General features: G+C 34.6%; 3 protein-coding genes across 3 annotated transcripts; 2 read left to right on the top strand and 1 right to left on the bottom strand.

The window, feature by feature from the left end:
* Positions 3,747-6,648, top strand: LOC104711970 (protein NRT1/ PTR FAMILY 5.7-like). Its single transcript, XM_010428756.2, has 4 exons — positions 3,747-3,891; positions 4,013-4,230; positions 4,679-5,223; positions 5,567-6,648. Exons 1-4 carry the CDS (start codon positions 3,747-3,749, stop codon positions 6,465-6,467), a joined length of 1,809 nt encoding a protein of 602 aa, XP_010427058.1. The 3' UTR covers positions 6,468-6,648.
* LOC104711971 (protein NRT1/ PTR FAMILY 5.7) lies at positions 9,525-12,328 on the top strand. Its single transcript, XM_010428757.2, has 4 exons — positions 9,525-9,748; positions 9,866-10,083; positions 10,446-10,990; positions 11,276-12,328. Exons 1-4 carry the CDS (start codon positions 9,604-9,606, stop codon positions 12,180-12,182), a joined length of 1,815 nt encoding a protein of 604 aa, XP_010427059.1. The 5' UTR covers positions 9,525-9,603; the 3' UTR covers positions 12,183-12,328.
* Positions 12,517-14,406, bottom strand: LOC104711969 (aldehyde oxidase GLOX-like). The gene has a single exon (XM_010428754.2). The coding sequence runs from the start codon at positions 14,287-14,289 to the stop codon at positions 12,655-12,657; it is 1,635 nt and encodes a 544-aa protein (XP_010427056.1). The 5' UTR covers positions 14,290-14,406; the 3' UTR covers positions 12,517-12,654.

Raw genomic sequence — 16,966 nt, 5'->3', positions numbered from 1 at the left:
TTTTTTTTTTTTTTTTTTGTAAGTATTGATCACTCTAGAACTAGAGGATAATGATCTTTGATGGCATTAATTTGGATGGTGGTTACAGTATATTAAGCATAAACCGATCCCTTAACGGATTGACATGTGAAATGTGATTATAATTAATTACTGTTACAGTTGGAGATTTGTATGATTATGCTCAAGTCTGTTTCTTCCTTTTTTTTTTTTCTTCTTTTTGCTCTTGAGTTATTATACTGATGCTAGAGTACACTACGATCGTGTAAAACATATACAGTGGTAGTGGTTAAAAGCACGATTACATAGATGCATGATATCATATATATATATGTATGTGACTGAAAAACGATTTTCAAATGTGGCGGCACAATAATGTTTTTGTCATTGCTAAACTTTAGCTATGATATTGATCTGAAGAAGATACGTACGGCAGTTCAGAAATGGTGCTACATCAATCGGTAATCTTACCTAATTAAGGAGTTGTGGTTTTAAAAGAATATGGTAGATAGATTAAGGTAATTGAATAATGAAAAGTTGTTGTTTCGTTGAATTAAAATTAATTGAAAAGGTTGTAGAAAAGTTTATTTAGTACTTACTTCTACACTAGGTTTACACACGAAATCTTCTTAAAAAATAAAAGAAATTATACATATTGAAGAAGTCAAGTTTACTGGAGATTTATATCGTGATGCATGTGCGTACACTTGTTTTTCGTGGTCAAATATATTAATGATTAGTATGTTTACCGTAAATAAGAGGTAATTACAATATTTCTATCGTGAATCCATGTGGTGCAGGTAAAATTTTAAGTTATCATTTAAACTGTATGTCGTGTTTTTGAAATGCTGCAAAGACTAATTAGGACTCGCTCCTCTTGATTATTAATTAATTTGTTATTAGATTAAAATATTTATTAAGTAAATCCTCGAGTATGATACATAATGTTGAAGGTTGATGAGAGAGAACACATTAGTGTATAGGAAATAGTATATTGACTCTCATAAAAATATCGTTATGATATACAAGCATATATATAAGAATAATCATTTAACCTACTTTCCTAATTAGTGAGATCATATAAAATATTTACAAATCATTCACATGGTTATGATAGATTTACATATCTTTTAGATATCTTCTTATACGTCCCCTCAATCTCAAGGTAGTAATGAAACAAATGTGGAATTAATGGCTTGAGATTGATCTTAGTAGAATGGTACAGGAAGCTTGTTTTCCGAGTCTTGGTGGTGACTAAGTTAGATCTTGTATAGATGGCTGTAAACTGACGTGATCTTTGTTTGATTTTTTTTTTTCCGATTTTTTTTTTGTTCTGTTTTTTTTTTACTGTTTTTTTTTACTGAATTGAAAAATAACAAATAAAATTTTGAAGAAGCATCGACGGCTTGAAAACTGAAAAATAATTTTTTTTTATTTTTTTAATAATTTAAAGAAGCACTATGGCTTGATTCAGAGACTCATAACAAGCTTGAATGATGAAAACATTTGTTTTTTAACAAAATAAAAAATAAAAAGAAAAATCATTTGGCTTAGATTCAGAGGCTCATAAGAAGCTTGAATGATGAAAAAAATTTTTTTTTTTTTTTTAACAAAAAAAGAAAAGAAAGATAAAAAGAAGAAGCACTTGGCTTAGATTTAGAGATCATAGATCTGAAAAGAAAAAGATCTAGAAGATATGTAAATCTATCATAACCATGTGAATGATTTGTAAATATTGAATATTCTATATGATCTCACTAATTAGGAAAGTAGGTTAAATGATGATTCTTATATATATGCTTGTATATCATAAGCATATTCTTATGAGAGTCAATATACTATTTCCTATACACTGTGTTCTTCATGAGCAAGAGGTTTTCCAAGAAGCGCAAGTTGATCAAAACGTGTCGTGAGGGTCTGCATATATTCATCAACGGTTTTGTCACCTTTGGATGCTTGTTTGATCTGCAAACGAAGCTGTTGGATATGTCCCCAGCTTGGATTGGCATAGGTGGAAGAGATTGTTTTCCACATTTCAGCAGCAGACTTGGTTTTAGAGACCAGAGGTTGGAGAGAGTGCCAAGAAGACCGCTATAGATGAGCTTGTCCTGACAGACGCCAGGTCGCGTAGGCTGGATTTGGTGTTGGCGGATCAGTGGAGGTGAGGGTCTGATCCGGTGGGATTTTGGATCCGTTAATATAACCAGCAAGGTCATAGCCATCAAGAAGAGAGTGGATCTGAAGACTCCACGTGATGTAGTTGGTAGAGGTAAGTTTGGTGACATTCATCATATTGATGTTAAGAAGACCTTGAGTGATGTCAACAGTTTCAGCGGCAGTAGCCATGGAGGAAGGGGAAGAAGAAGAAAGGTGGAGATGGAGTAAAGAAAAGAAAAAGAAAGAAGGGTATCGATTAAAGCTCTGATACCATGTTGAAGGTTGATGAGAGAAGAACACATTAGTGTATAGGAAATAGTATATTGACTCTCATAAGAATATCGTTATGATATACAAGCATATATATAAGAATAATCATTTAACCTACTTTCCTAATTAGTGAGATCATATAGAATATTTACAAATCATTCACATGGTTATGATAGATTTACATATCTTCTAGATATCTTCTTATACATAATACATATGACCACAAAAAATATTATCTAGTAATGATGTAACATATGACAAATAGAAGAAAAAGAAACCTCTATTGGTACTGAGGATCAGATCCTAGAGGGGCTACAATTAATATAAGGAGGGTTTATCCAGAATCTTGAAATTTTTATAACAAAACTGTTGGTATTATGGAAAATTTTGAAGAAGAGATTTTGTGACTTTTGTCATCTGGGTAAGGCGCTAGTAATGTCTTGGGTTTTGGTGGTAGCCAAGAGGGAGATATCTCCAAAAGACCCAACGAGGGAATCTTTACTCCGTAGGCATCAAATCCATATGACATAAAGGTTCCTTAGGACATATCTATTATGATTCTTATATATATTTGTTCAACGAAAAATGCATGCTAAGATTTTCTTTAACTTAGGAATGTAACTTTATTCACTTTCGGTTGGATGGTTAAATTCAATTTTTGGCGTATATATAGCTCAAAGTTGTTGAACAAGAATAACACTTGATCATCACCTCTCTCTACTTTAGTAAATCTTCTTCATTCAATTCATGCATGGAATCTTTGTAATTCATAGAAAGCTTTGATCAAATCTGAGGTTTTCTTCTGTCTCCATCTCTCTTTGATTTGGTATTGGTTTAACTCTCTTTTAATCATAAGAGTTCAGGGAATTTTCAACTTTATTTGTGCGACTAGACTCTTTTTAGGTCCACAAAGCCACACAAGTTATTATCTGAAAACGACCGATTGGAAAAAGATGAGCACCACATCACACCGAGAATTTGTTCTCATCTTAGATCAAAACTTCACTATCATTTTCTTCTTTGTATTATTGTATAAACTTTGGAATAGTCATAAAATAGAAAGTCGCTTGAAATTAAATTTTAGCTTTTTATGTACATATTTATATTTTACAACTAAATCAAAATAGAAGTTGAGGATTCGTAAATATGTGTCTTCTATTTGTCAACCTAACGTGTCCTTTTTAAAAGATCTTGGGAAGCATTATAGAGGAAGAGACAAACATAGTGAATGTTATCCATTATATAAGAGGACCAAGCCTTCTCCACAAAACATCACTCATCAACAATTCTCTCTCACTCCCAATCATTAACATAAAAAAATTATGGAGCACAACAAGGTTAATACAGAGCTACAAGATTCATACGATGATCAACAGAAATGGGTTCTTGATTCTTCTACCGATAGTAGTGGAAAGATTCCACTTCGGTCTAGAACCGGAGCTTGGAGAGCAGCACTCTTCATAATTGGTATATATATATATATCAAACGTTTCAAAGAGATTTTTGTATTAGACATATAAATATATGTGTATTTGTGAACTTCTTTTACGTTATAACTTATGGCTGATTTAATTATATATGTGTACAGCAATCGAATTTAGCGAGAGGCTAAGTTATTTTGGGATCGCAACGAACTTAGTGGTTTACTTGACGACCATACTTCACCAAGATCTCAAGATGGCTGTAAAAAATGCAAACTACTGGTCTGGTGTCACTACTTTAATGCCTCTTCTTGGAGGCTTTGTCGCTGATGCTTATCTCGGCCGTTATGCCACTGTCCTTCTTGCAACCACCGTTTACCTTATGGTAATAATGTCTGAAAATTAATGTCTAATACTTGAAAATATTATCGAACTTTTTCTCAATATTTTAAATATTATTCATACACGTTTTTAGTTATTTTGTTGTGAATTTTGTGTAGCATACTCTCAAAACCGGTTCAATATTATATATAACATTTTTATGTATATTTTTTTATATACTTGAATTTTTTTATTTTATTTTTTGTTATTTTGTTGTGGGTTTTTGTTCGGTAGTAATTTTTTGCACTCTTTTTTTTTTTTTTTTTACTTGGACCAACTTAAACATTTTGTACTCTCAAAACGAGCTCTTCTAACTTTATATCTTTTATCTTCTCTGCCCAACAAAAAACTTCATGTCTTTATACACACTATAGATTTTGAGATTAGTCAAAACTTGATGGTTTGTTTTTCCTTGTTTCTTGTCTTAATATGTTGAATCTAAAATTTTACAGGGCTTGATACTGTTAACATTATCTTGGTTTATACCGGGATTGAAAGCTTGTCATGAAGAAATATGTGTTGAGCCAAGGAAAGCCCACGAGATAGCCTTTTTCATTGCAATCTACTTGATCTCCATAGCCACGGGAGGCCATAAGCCATCCCTTGAGAGCTTTGGAGCTGACCAGTTTGAAGATGGTCATTCCGAAGAACGGAAGATGAAAATGTCTTACTTCAACTGGTGGACTGCTGGTCTATGCTCTGGGATTTTAACCGCGGTGACTGCAATCGTCTATATAGAAGACCGGGTTGGTTGGGGTGTGGCTGGTATCGTACTCACAATTGTTATGGCTACTTCGTTTTGTATCCTCCTTGTCGGTAAACCGTTTTACCGCTATAGAGCACCTTCCGGTAGTCCGTTGACCCCGATTTTGCAAGTCTTTGTCGCTGCCATTTCGAAAAGACATCTTCCTTGTCCCAATGATTCGTCTGTTCTTTACGAGTTAACTAAAGAAGAGTATACTAAAGGCCGGCTTCTTTCCAGCACAAAGAATCTTAAGTAAGTGCATTACAACTCGGATGTTGAGTCGTGGGTCATGTTTGGTTTTGGTTTGGGTTATTAGGCTTTAATTTGGACAATAACATTATAATATAGATCGTTATTTCAATTTCGGTCCGAGGTACATTTTAATTAGTTGGTTTGATCAAATACACCAATTATTATTTTTTTTTTAAAGGATTTTTTTTTTCTTTTCTTTTGAACTGAATCTACGCATATTTGGACTCTATTTTTGGTTTATTTTTTGAATCGGTTTATCCAAATTGAACATATATTATATAGCCAACCCAATATAAATTTCTTTAGCATACAAACATGGAATTGATTTAGATTTGGTTTGCAGATTTCTAGACAAAGCAGCGGTTATCGAAGACCGAGAAAACGACAACACCAAAACTGAGAAGCAGAGTCCATGGAAACTCGCAACGGTTACAAAAGTGGAAGAAGTTAAGCTACTCATCAACATGATTCCAATCTGGTTTTTTACATTAGCCTTTGGAGTATGCGCCACTCAAAGCACAACACTCTTCATCAAACAAGCCATAATCATGGACCGACACATCATCGGGACAAAGTTCATAGTTCCTCCAGCTTCCATGTTCTCTCTCGTAGCTCTCTCCATAATCTTCACCGTAACAATCTACGAGAGAGTCCTCGTGCCTCTTTTGAGGCGCGCCACAGGGAACGAAAGAGGCATTAGTATTCTACAAAGAATCGGGACCGGCATGGTTTTTTCCTTATTCGCCATGATCATTGCTGCTCTAATCGAGAAGAAAAGATTGGATTATGCTAAGGAACATCACATGAGTAAGACCATGACCTTGAGTGCTATATGGTTAGCTCCTCAATTCATAGTCTTAGGAGTTGCGGACGCTTTTACACTTGTGGGTCTTCAAGAGTACTTCTACGACCAAGTACCAGATTCCATGAGAAGCTTAGGCATAGCGTTTTACCTCAGCGTGCTTGGAGCGGCTAGCTTTGCCAACAATCTTTTGATAACGGTTAGTGATCACTTAGCCGAGGAAATTTCCGGGAAGGGCTGGTTCGGGAAAGACCTTAATACCAGCCGCTTGGACCGCTTTTACTGGATGCTAGCCGCTTTGACCGCTGCAAATATATGCTTCTTTGTGATCGTGGCTATGAGATACACTTACAAGAGTGTGCAGCCGAGTATGGCTGTTGTTGCTGACGGTGGTGATGACGTTGAGACAGCGGTGACTAATAACACGTCCAAGTTTACGTAACTTCGCTATTTTGGTTAGGACATCATATGATAACCATTTTATGTTCTTTTTGTGTGTGTGTTTGTTCAACTTTACTTAGTTTGGCTTTTAATTAGAAGATCCGTATATGTGTACCAAACCGTTCAATTTGAAATATATATTTTAACCGAAACATGTTGGTTTTGGTAGCAAATCCACTAAAGATTCACAGCTTTCTCCTGATATATGTATCACCCAATAAGCCACCACAACCACTTAAAAACCCATTTAATAAAACTTGATTGGTCTGATGACCACATCCATGATAAATTCTTCCTTCTAGAATAAAAAATTGTTTAAGTGTTGACCATCCTAGAACTAGAAGATAGTGATCGTTTAAGGCATTAATATGTGTGGTGTTTACAGTATATCAAGTATAAAGCGATCCCTGAACTGATTCACAGTATAGTATATTAAGTACTAGGTAATACCCGTATTATTGCATGGAGTGAAATTTTTTTTTAAGTTATTACATTTGTAAATATATTTATTTAGTATAACATTTAAACTTATATTAGTTTGAATTCATCAAGTTTAAGTTTATGAAAGTTTAAAATAGTAATCGTTTCACCATAAATTTTAGATTGATATGATGGCGGATCTAGATAGAATGTAAACCAAATTAGTGATCGTTAGATTTTTATCAAAATTTTGAACTATAAAATTATGTAAAACTAAAAAAAAACTAAAATTACATGAACCAGATAATTTAAATAAAATGTTAACCCGGTCAAACCCGTCTGCTAAGCAATCTCGCAATGGGTTTAAACATTTTTGAATCGCACATTATCTTTGCATCCGTCCTGCTTGAATTTGCGAGATCCACGTGGGTTACACATGCATTTCAATAAATTATTTTTCTAATATATATAATATTTTAAAGCTTAAAATTAATTAATATATATGAATAAAGTTCTGTAATAAAATATTTAAGAATAACACATTTGTTTTTTTTTTTTTTTTTAAACACAATGACATATAATTGTAAATAATAAATCTAAATGAAGCTTTTGATATATATCAACATTTGATATATAATTGTCAATAATAAATCTATTAATATATAGAGAATAATTACTGTTACAGTTGGAGACTTGTATGATTATGCTCAACTGTGTTCCTTTTTTTTTCTTTTTATATATGGTAGTAACTAGTAGTGGTTAAAAGCACGATTAAATAGATGATATCATATATTCCTTCCGGTTTTTTTATTTGTCATTTTAGAGGAAATTTTTTGTTTCATATTACTTGTCGTTTTATGTTTACAATGCAACTTTATCAATCATATTTTCAGTCTTATCCCTCACCTTTAACTTATTAATTACTTAAAATAAATGAAATAATATATTAATGAAGGGTAAAATTGAAAATTAAATTGTTTTTTTAATATGTGTGAAATCACCTAGAATGATAAGTAATATAAAACAGATGGAGTATATGTGAAACGATATTCAACACAATAATGTTTTTTTTTTTTTTTGCTGATATTTTAGGTATGATCTAAAGAAGATAGATACGTATGGGAGTTCATAAATGGTGCTATTTTTTAAGGTAACATTACCTAATTAAGGACTTGTGCTTTTAATTAATGAATACAGATGATCAAGGTAATTGAAAAATAAAAATTCTTACCTGAAAAATTGTTGTGTCATTGAATGAAAACTAATTTAAAAAGTTTATTTAGTACTTCTACACTCTATGATTCGATTATAAAAAAAATACTACTAATTATACATTTTAGAAGTCAAGTTTACCGAAGGTTTAATCGTGATGCATGTATACTTGTTTTTCGTGGTCTCATATATAATTTATAGTATGTTCATGCTAAACATGATGTAAATACAAGTTTCTATTCTACCGTGAATCATTGTGGTGCGTATAAAATTTTATCCTATAAGTCGTGTTTTTAAATGTTGCAAAGACTTAGACTCAATCGTCGTGAATGATAATATCATCATTTGTAACTGACTGAATGAAAAAAAAATTCTTCAGTAATGATGATTGATGAAACATATATATGACCCCAAAAAAAAAAAAAGTATCATCTAGTAATGATGTAACATATGACAAATAGAAGAAAAAAAAACCTCTAAGAGTTGGTATTGAGGATCAGATCCTGAGAGGGCTACAAGAAGGGTTCATCCAGAATCTTGAAAACTGTGGACAAAACTGCTGGTAGTTTGGAATAATTTGAATAAGAGATTTTGTCATTTGGGTAAGACGCTATTAATGTCTTGAGTTTTGGTAGTAGCCAAGAGGGAGAAATTTCGAAAAAGACCCAACGAGGGAATCTTTATTCTGTATGCATCAAATCCATATATATGACATAAAGGTTCCTTAGGAAATAAAGATTCTTGTAAATATATGTTCAACGAAAAATGCATGCTAATAATTTTTAAAAGTTAGTAGTGTAACTTTATTCACTTTCAGTTGTATATATATAATCATTTTTAGCTTCAGAAATAGCTCAAAGTTGTTGAACAAAAATAAAAATATTGGTCATCACATCTCAACTTTAGTAAATCACCTTCATTCATGGGAAATTCATGCATGGAATCTTTGTAATTCATCAAATATGAGGTTTTATTCTGTGTATATCTCTTTTTGATTGGTAAATCTATTTGACTCTCTTTTTAATCATAAGAGTTCAGACTTGTCAACTTTATTTATGTGACTCTTTTTAGGCCCACAAAGTCACACAAGTTATTATCTGAAAACGACCGATTAATTGGAAAAAGATGAGCACCACATCTCACTGAGAATTTGTACTTATCTTAGATCAAAACTTCACAATCATTTTCTTCTCTGTATTATTGTATAAACTTTGGAATTAATAGTCCATAAAATAGAACGTCGTCTGAAATTAAATTTTAGCTTTTTTTATGTATATACATTTTTGTATTTTAGAAAGAAATCGAAATAGAAGTTGAGGAATTCTAAATTATGTGTCTTCTATTTGTCAACCTAACGTGTCCGTTTTAAAGGATCTTGGAAAGCACTATAGAGGAATAGACAAACATAGTGAATGTTATCTATTATATAAGAGGACCAAGCTTCTCCACAAACACAGCACTCAGCAACAATCCCTTCTCTCTCCCAATCATTAACATAAAAAAGTATGGAGCACAACAAGGTTGATACAGAGCTTCAAGATTCATACGACGATCAACAAAAATGGGTTCTTGATTCTTCTACCGATAGTAGAGGAAAGATTCCGCTTCGGTCTAGAACCGGAGCTTGGAGAGCTGCACTCTTCATCATTGGTAAACATATCAAACGTTCAAAGAGATTCTTGTATTATATCCTATATATATATATAACTTTATTTGTGAACTATTATATATTACATAATAATCTTATGGTTTAGTTTATGTGTACAGGTATCGAATTCAGCGAGCGGCTAAGTTACTTTGGGATCTCCACGAACTTAGTGGTCTACTTGACGACCATACTTCACCAAGATCTCAAGATGGCTGTAAAAAATGCAAACTACTGGTCTGGTGTCACTGCTTTGATGCCTCTTCTTGGAGGCTTCATCGCCGATGCTTATCTCGGCCGTTATGCAACTGTCCTACTTGCAACCACCGTTTATCTTATGGTAATACTCGAAAACTATTAGTATCGACCGTTTTATAAACCTTATATACATTTTTTTTTTTTTTGAAACCTTGTGTAGTAGCACCTCTTGTATACTCTCAGTTAAAGCCGTTTTAACTATAAGCAAAACTATTACGAGCGTTGTTCAAAATTATATATATCTACCTTGTTCATAATAATATGTGTATATTTTACAACAGAAAATTGTTATTTGTTGTCGATTTTGCTCCGTAGTACTTTTGGCCTACTATCAAAACCAGCTCTTATAACTTCATATATCTTTATACACATTAGTCCTATTATAATTGATGGTTTGCATACCTTGTTTCTTGTCTTAATTTTTTAAAATGTACAATATTACAGGGCTTGATTCTGTTAACATTATCTTGGTTTATACCGGGTTTGAAACCTTGTCACGAAAATATGTGTGTTGAGCCAAGGAAAGCCCACGAGATAGCCTTCTTCATTGCAATCTACTTGATCGCCATAGGCACTGGAGGTCATAAGCCATCCCTTGAGAGCTTTGGAGCTGACCAATTCGAAGATGGCCATTCCCAAGAACGAAAGATGAAAATGTCTTACTTTAACTGGTGGAATGCTGGTCTATGCGCTGGTATTTTTACCGCGGTGACTGTAATCGTCTATGTCGAAGACCGGATTGGTTGGGGTGTGGCTGGTATCATACTCACAATAGTTATGGCTACTTCGTTTTTTATCTTCCTTATAGGTAAACCGTTTTACCGTTATAGAGCACCTTCCGGTAGCCCATTGACCCCTATGTTGCAAGTCTTTGTCGCGGCCATTGCCAAAAGACATCTTTCTTGTCCTAGTGATTCTTCTCTTCTTCATGAGTTAACTAAAGAAGAGTATACTAAAGGCCGGCTTCTCTCCAGCACAAAGAGTCTTAAGTAAGTGCAATACAACTCGGATGTTTAGTCGTGGTTTAAGTTAAGTTTTGGTTCGATTTCTTAATTCGGTCAGGTGTATAAAAACTTTTTTTTTGTTTTTTTTGTTTTGGATATAGAAAAATTGAATCCCTATAAAAATAAAACATAGTAGGATTATTTTTGGTTTATTTATCAATTTTCAATTGGTTTCTCCAGAGTCCAGATTGAACACTTAATATCCAAGTATAACCCAATCCCAAGGATCTTTAGTATCCAATATATAAATGATTTTGCTTCGATTTGCAGATTTCTTGACAAAGCAGCGGTTGTCGAGGACCAAAACGAGAACACTACTACAGCTGAGAAGCAGAGTGCATGGAGACTCGCAACGGTTACAAAAGTGGAAGAAGTTAAGCTACTCATCAACATGATTCCAATCTGGTTCTTTACATTAGCCTTTGGAGTATGCGCCACTCGAAGCGGAACACTATTCATTAAACAAGCCATGATAATGGACCGACGAATCATCGGGACAACCTTCATAGTTCCTCCAGCTTCATTGTTTTCTCTCGTAGCTCTCTCCATAATCATCACCGTAACAATCTACGAGAGAGTCCTCGTGCCTCTTTTGATACGCGCCACAGGAAACGAAAGAGGCATTAGTATCTTACAAAGAATCGGGACCGGCATGGTTTTCTCCTTAATCGCCATGATCATTGCTGCTCTAGTTGAGAAAAAAAGATTGGATTATACTAAGCAACATCACATGAGTAAGACCATGACCTTGAGTGCTATATGGTTAGCTCCTCAATTCTTAGTCTTAGGAGTTGCGGACGCTTTTACACTTGTGGGTCTTCAAGAATACTTCTACGACCAAGTACCAGATTCCATGAGAAGCTTAGGCATAGCGTTTTACCTCAGCGTGCTTGGAGCGGCTAGCTTTGCCAACAATCTATTGATAACGGTTAGTGATCATTTAGCCGAGGAAATTTCCGGGAAGGGCTGGTTTGGGAAAGACCTTAATAGCAGCCACTTGGACCGCTTTTACTGGATGCTAGCCGCTTTGACCGGTGCCAATATGTGCTTCTTTGTGATGGTGGCCATGAAATACACTTACAAGAGTGTGCAGCCCGGTTTCGCTGTTGTTGCTGACCGTGGTGATGATGACGTTGAGACAGCCACAGGGACTTGTAACACGTCCAAGTTTACGTAACTTCGCTATTGGTTAATTAGGTCACATCACATGATAACCCTTTCTTGTTCTTTGTTGTGTGGTTCATAGTCAGCTTTACTTTAGATTCGTATGTACCAAACCGTTCGAATTGAAATATTTTAACCATACTCCGACTACTTTTATTATTCAACTCCAAAATATGAATTTGTTTGACCAAAAAAATAAAAATAAATAATCTGGAATTTATCGAATATGCATATTACAAATTTATTAAAGTGAATATTTTTTCCCTAAACCGGAACGAAACTAAGAAAATTTTGTTCTTATATATTTGGTCATGAATTTATAAAAACTAATAGATCAAATTAGGATGGTTTTCCCATGAAAATATTTATATTATGTATATATATTTTTTTCTTTGATAAATACATCATGGTGTAGTTTAATTAGTTCTTGATTAAGAAATGAAAATTCATGATTAAAATTTTTAAATATCTCCAGGTTCAACCAATCAAGAAACTATACGTATCCAGCGAGCCACGCTAGGAACACCCTGGTTAACGGCGAACGCCATATAATACCCAGGCGGAGAAACGGCGCCGTTAGGTGGTGCCGTACATTGAATCCTATAACGACCAACTCCGTCAGGCACAGACGGAGCAACGGTCAACTTAACCAACCGTTGACCTTGAGAAAACGAATGAGTCGCAAAAGGCGCGCTTCCCCAGTTGATCTGAATTATCTCCACCACCGGCAACGGCACCGTAACGAACACGTCGAAGACCTCACCGTACCGAACGATCTGCGGGATTTCTCGGATCTCGGGTCGGAGATTAGCTCGATCCGGCGAAAGATACTCCGGAGAAAACGCTTCGATCCGTAGCTCCGTTGGGAATTCGGCGTTGAATTTGTAGAAATAATGAGGATTACTTCCGGCGAGAAGGATTCGACCGTCCGGTAATAGATTCGCCGTCGAATGGTACATTCTCGGTACGGTTCCTGGGTTCAATGTCATGAATCGTAAACCAATCGGTTGATCGGGTCGGTATAAAAGCGGGTAAAGACACGGATCGGATCCCATTTCGAATCCTTGGCTTCCGGCGTGAGCTCCGTTTATGATCAGAATCTCTCCCGTCGGTAGATTCACCATATCCCCCATGATCCTCCCGAACGGCATCTCCTCCGTCACCCAAACCGGATCCGCCGCAGTTGCAACGATTCTTCCGCAGGTCCCGTGCGCCGGAGCGTCGGTCGCACGCGCTGTGAAGGCTCCGGATTGAGCTCCGCCGCAGATTAGTATCTCCGCCGTGGCGAAGTCTCCTTGGATCGCTAGCATCGCCGAAGATCCACCCGACGGATAGTTTCTCGGACCGCCGTCTAACGGTGGATACTCTTTCACGACGGCGTTTATACGGTGATCGTATTTAACAGCGCGACTGTTGGCGAAGACGAAGAGGTTACCGCCGTCGTCAGGGAGGAGATGAACGTACGGATAGAGATTATCCATTTGTTTGTCTTCCACGTCAGCAAGGAACTGAAACGGAACGGCGCCGTTTTCGCGTGGAGGGTAATACTCAACCGTATTGGTTCCTCTTCCACCGACGATAATAACCGAACCATCCGGTAAAATTTGGTTAGTAGCGTACCAGCGTCCGGTTATTAATTCGGTATCTTGAAGCTCCACCCAATCGCACGTTTCGTTCGGGTCACACGGTTCGAATCTACGAATCTTTTTAAACCCGTCTTTATCCCCACCCGTTTGAAGCAACGAACCGTCGGATAAAAACTGACCTGACGAGCACCACGTATCGGTTTGTATCATCAGCGGTCTGATCTGGTTAGTAGCGAGGTCGAAGAGAACCGAGTGAGCGTAGCAGTCGTGCTTAAGAGCTGCGTCGTTTGGGTCTCTCCGGCACCGATGACGGTCGAGAGCTTTCCTCGACGGTCCGATGTTAGTTCGATCAAGAAGGATGACGGTGTTGAAACGGGTCACCGCCGTGTGCATAGAAGCTATACCGGCGTCTTGTACAGTGAGCTCCCATGTGCCTGGTAAATCGCCACGTGCGATGGAGAAGAGAAGAATGGTTTGAAGAAGTACAAGTAGTACGATCCCTGGAGTGTAATAATAAGGAACAAGTTCTGCCATTTTTGTTTGGCTAAAGCTTTTTTGGAAGCTTTCTGCTTCACTGACACACTTAAAAGAAGATTAAGTGGGGAATAGGTATACACTCCGAATTAATCGCAGCCGTTGATTTGTCTGTGTTGATTTTTGATTCGACGATCAGACAACTGTGGTGGTCCCATGAACACATATATTTATTTTAATAAGACAAAAAATCTTGTAAATAACACACAATTTTATTTCCTTACAATTTATTCTTACATTCAAAAGTTCATTTGATTAACTTCATAAGTCTAAATTATTTTTTAACTGGTCCAAATTACATATTCGAAAGCAATGCTCCTTTCAACTCGACTCGTAATACTAAACATAACGAGATCAATTTAATAATCTGGAACTTTTACTTTGCAACTCAAACCATTTCACAGCCTTCGTAAAATGATTACTCCTATTGGTTAACGTGTTCTTTGTCCTACCTTTTCTCTCCATACTTCACCTTTTTTCTACAATCATTTCGTCATCTTGATGCTTAGACAACAAAAAGAAATGATACTTCTTCTACATGATTAGTTGATAAATTAATTTGTTAATTTATTAATTTAGATTAGTTGATAAGCTTTTTGGTTTGTGCTGTCTGCTGCTAGTGGTTTCAAAAAGTAAAATCCATTTATAATTACTTTCGCCCTTATATTATGTATCAACAAAATATACAATCCAATAATGTCACTCTCTTTCTCTTTATATATACTTGTAGGGAATGGACTTAGCCTATTAGCCATGATATAGTTCGAACAGAGAAACCTGTCTCGATCCGTTTTAAATTATTGGATATTTTAGAGATTCCTAGCTATATGAATACAAGAATTACACGCGAAAACAAATAGTGGAAAAAAGGAAAGAAACAAGAGTAATATGAATTTGTACCCCTAGATAATCTAATAATTAGTTCTCTTTCCTACATACTATTTGACATATACATACATGAATATAAGATAACTACACCCTCAAACATATTTTTTTATTTTTCTTTTATGTGTTTGTCTTCTCCGGCAAAACATCACTAGCATCAAATAAATCATAATCTCTTGCCATCTATGTTATTTTGGTCATGAATTTGAATTTGTGGTGGAGAGAAGGTTGATATGGTGGTTCCGATTTTGATTCCATGAAGATCAAGCGAAGATGTGGTGACATGGTGGTGGTACAATTTGGATTCCATGAAGATCAAGGCCAAGTGGTGGCCGTGACGAGTTCAAATCTCGGTGGTGGTTCCAATTTCGATTGGAATTGTGCAGAGAGATGACGACGGAGGAGCTGTGATGGTTGAATATTATGACGGTAGTGGTCCTCATAGATATGTGATACTCTTTTTTTTTTAATTATTACTCATAAAAACTGAGAATGAGATAATTGCGATGCTATTTTCATCACCAGATTTCATAGGTTTTTTTGGCTGTTTAATATCTGATCGGGTTGGTTAGGATTNTTGGTTAGGATCCAGTGCATCCATGGTTTAATTATTAAACTTTAATATGATAACTTGTTTTAACATGTTAATTATGCATTTAACAAATAATATATGAAATTTTACGCTATAACAATTGTTAGTTGTTATCATGTTAATCAAATAGTTATCACACAAATACTATATTGTATGTAGCTCATTATATTATGTATATGATATAACAAACGAATTACTGCGATAAATATAAGTTTACCACATTATTGATAAACATATCGCGATATAATTTGATGTAACACGATATATATGTAAGCTTATTGATATATATATATTTTGTTATCACGTTAACTAAATACATAATTAAATTCTATATCTTTACTTACGTATTTCATGAACATTTTTGTCAAACTTATCACGATAGAAAAAGACTTAACAAGATATATATAAACTTATATGTATATATATTGTTATCGTGTTAATCCAATAAATAATCATGTTCTTACTAAAACATTATAATTATACATTTAACAAATAATATATGATTTTTTACGCTACAACAATTGTTATTTGTTAACATGTTGATCAAATAGTTATCACACAAATACTATATTGTATGTAACTCGTTATTTATATATATGATATAACAAATGAGTTACTGCGATAAATATAAGTTTATCACATTATTGATAAATATATCGCGATATAATTTGATGTAACACGTAAACTTATTGATATATATATATTTTGTTATCATGTTAACTGAATACATAATTAAATTGACAATCTCAGATGAACAGTATTATTGGCCAGAACAGTATTATTGGCCGGAACAGTGTTATTGATATCATATCATCGATTTTATAAAGAGATAAAATAATTTTGTGTCTAATGGCATTTCTGTAGTTAACATAAAAAAAAAAGATAACTAAGGAAAAAAAACAAAGAGAGAAGAGAGAACTAAATATGAAATAAAGAGGGCTACAGATATAATTTATTTTTTTCTTCTGGGGTTACAGATTAATATAGCCCTTCATTATACTACAAGAGTTGACTTATCCCCTCTTTAATAAAAGGGAAGTAACTTCAACTTGGTAGACCATATAATATTAATGTAGGTTATAACTAAGATTAATTATTTGATAAGTTATATGGATTATTATTTGATAGGTTATATAGATTTAGGATTATAATCCTCTTAAAAAGATATTCCAAAGAATAAAATAAAATCTCAAATAATAA

Source organism: Camelina sativa, chromosome 9 (genome assembly GCF_000633955.1).
Source record: "Camelina sativa cultivar DH55 chromosome 9, Cs, whole genome shotgun sequence".
Lineage (NCBI taxonomy): Eukaryota > Viridiplantae > Streptophyta > Magnoliopsida > Brassicales > Brassicaceae > Camelina > Camelina sativa.
Note: the sequence above shows the minus strand (reverse complement) of the source record. Positions and strands in the feature narration are given on the sequence as shown.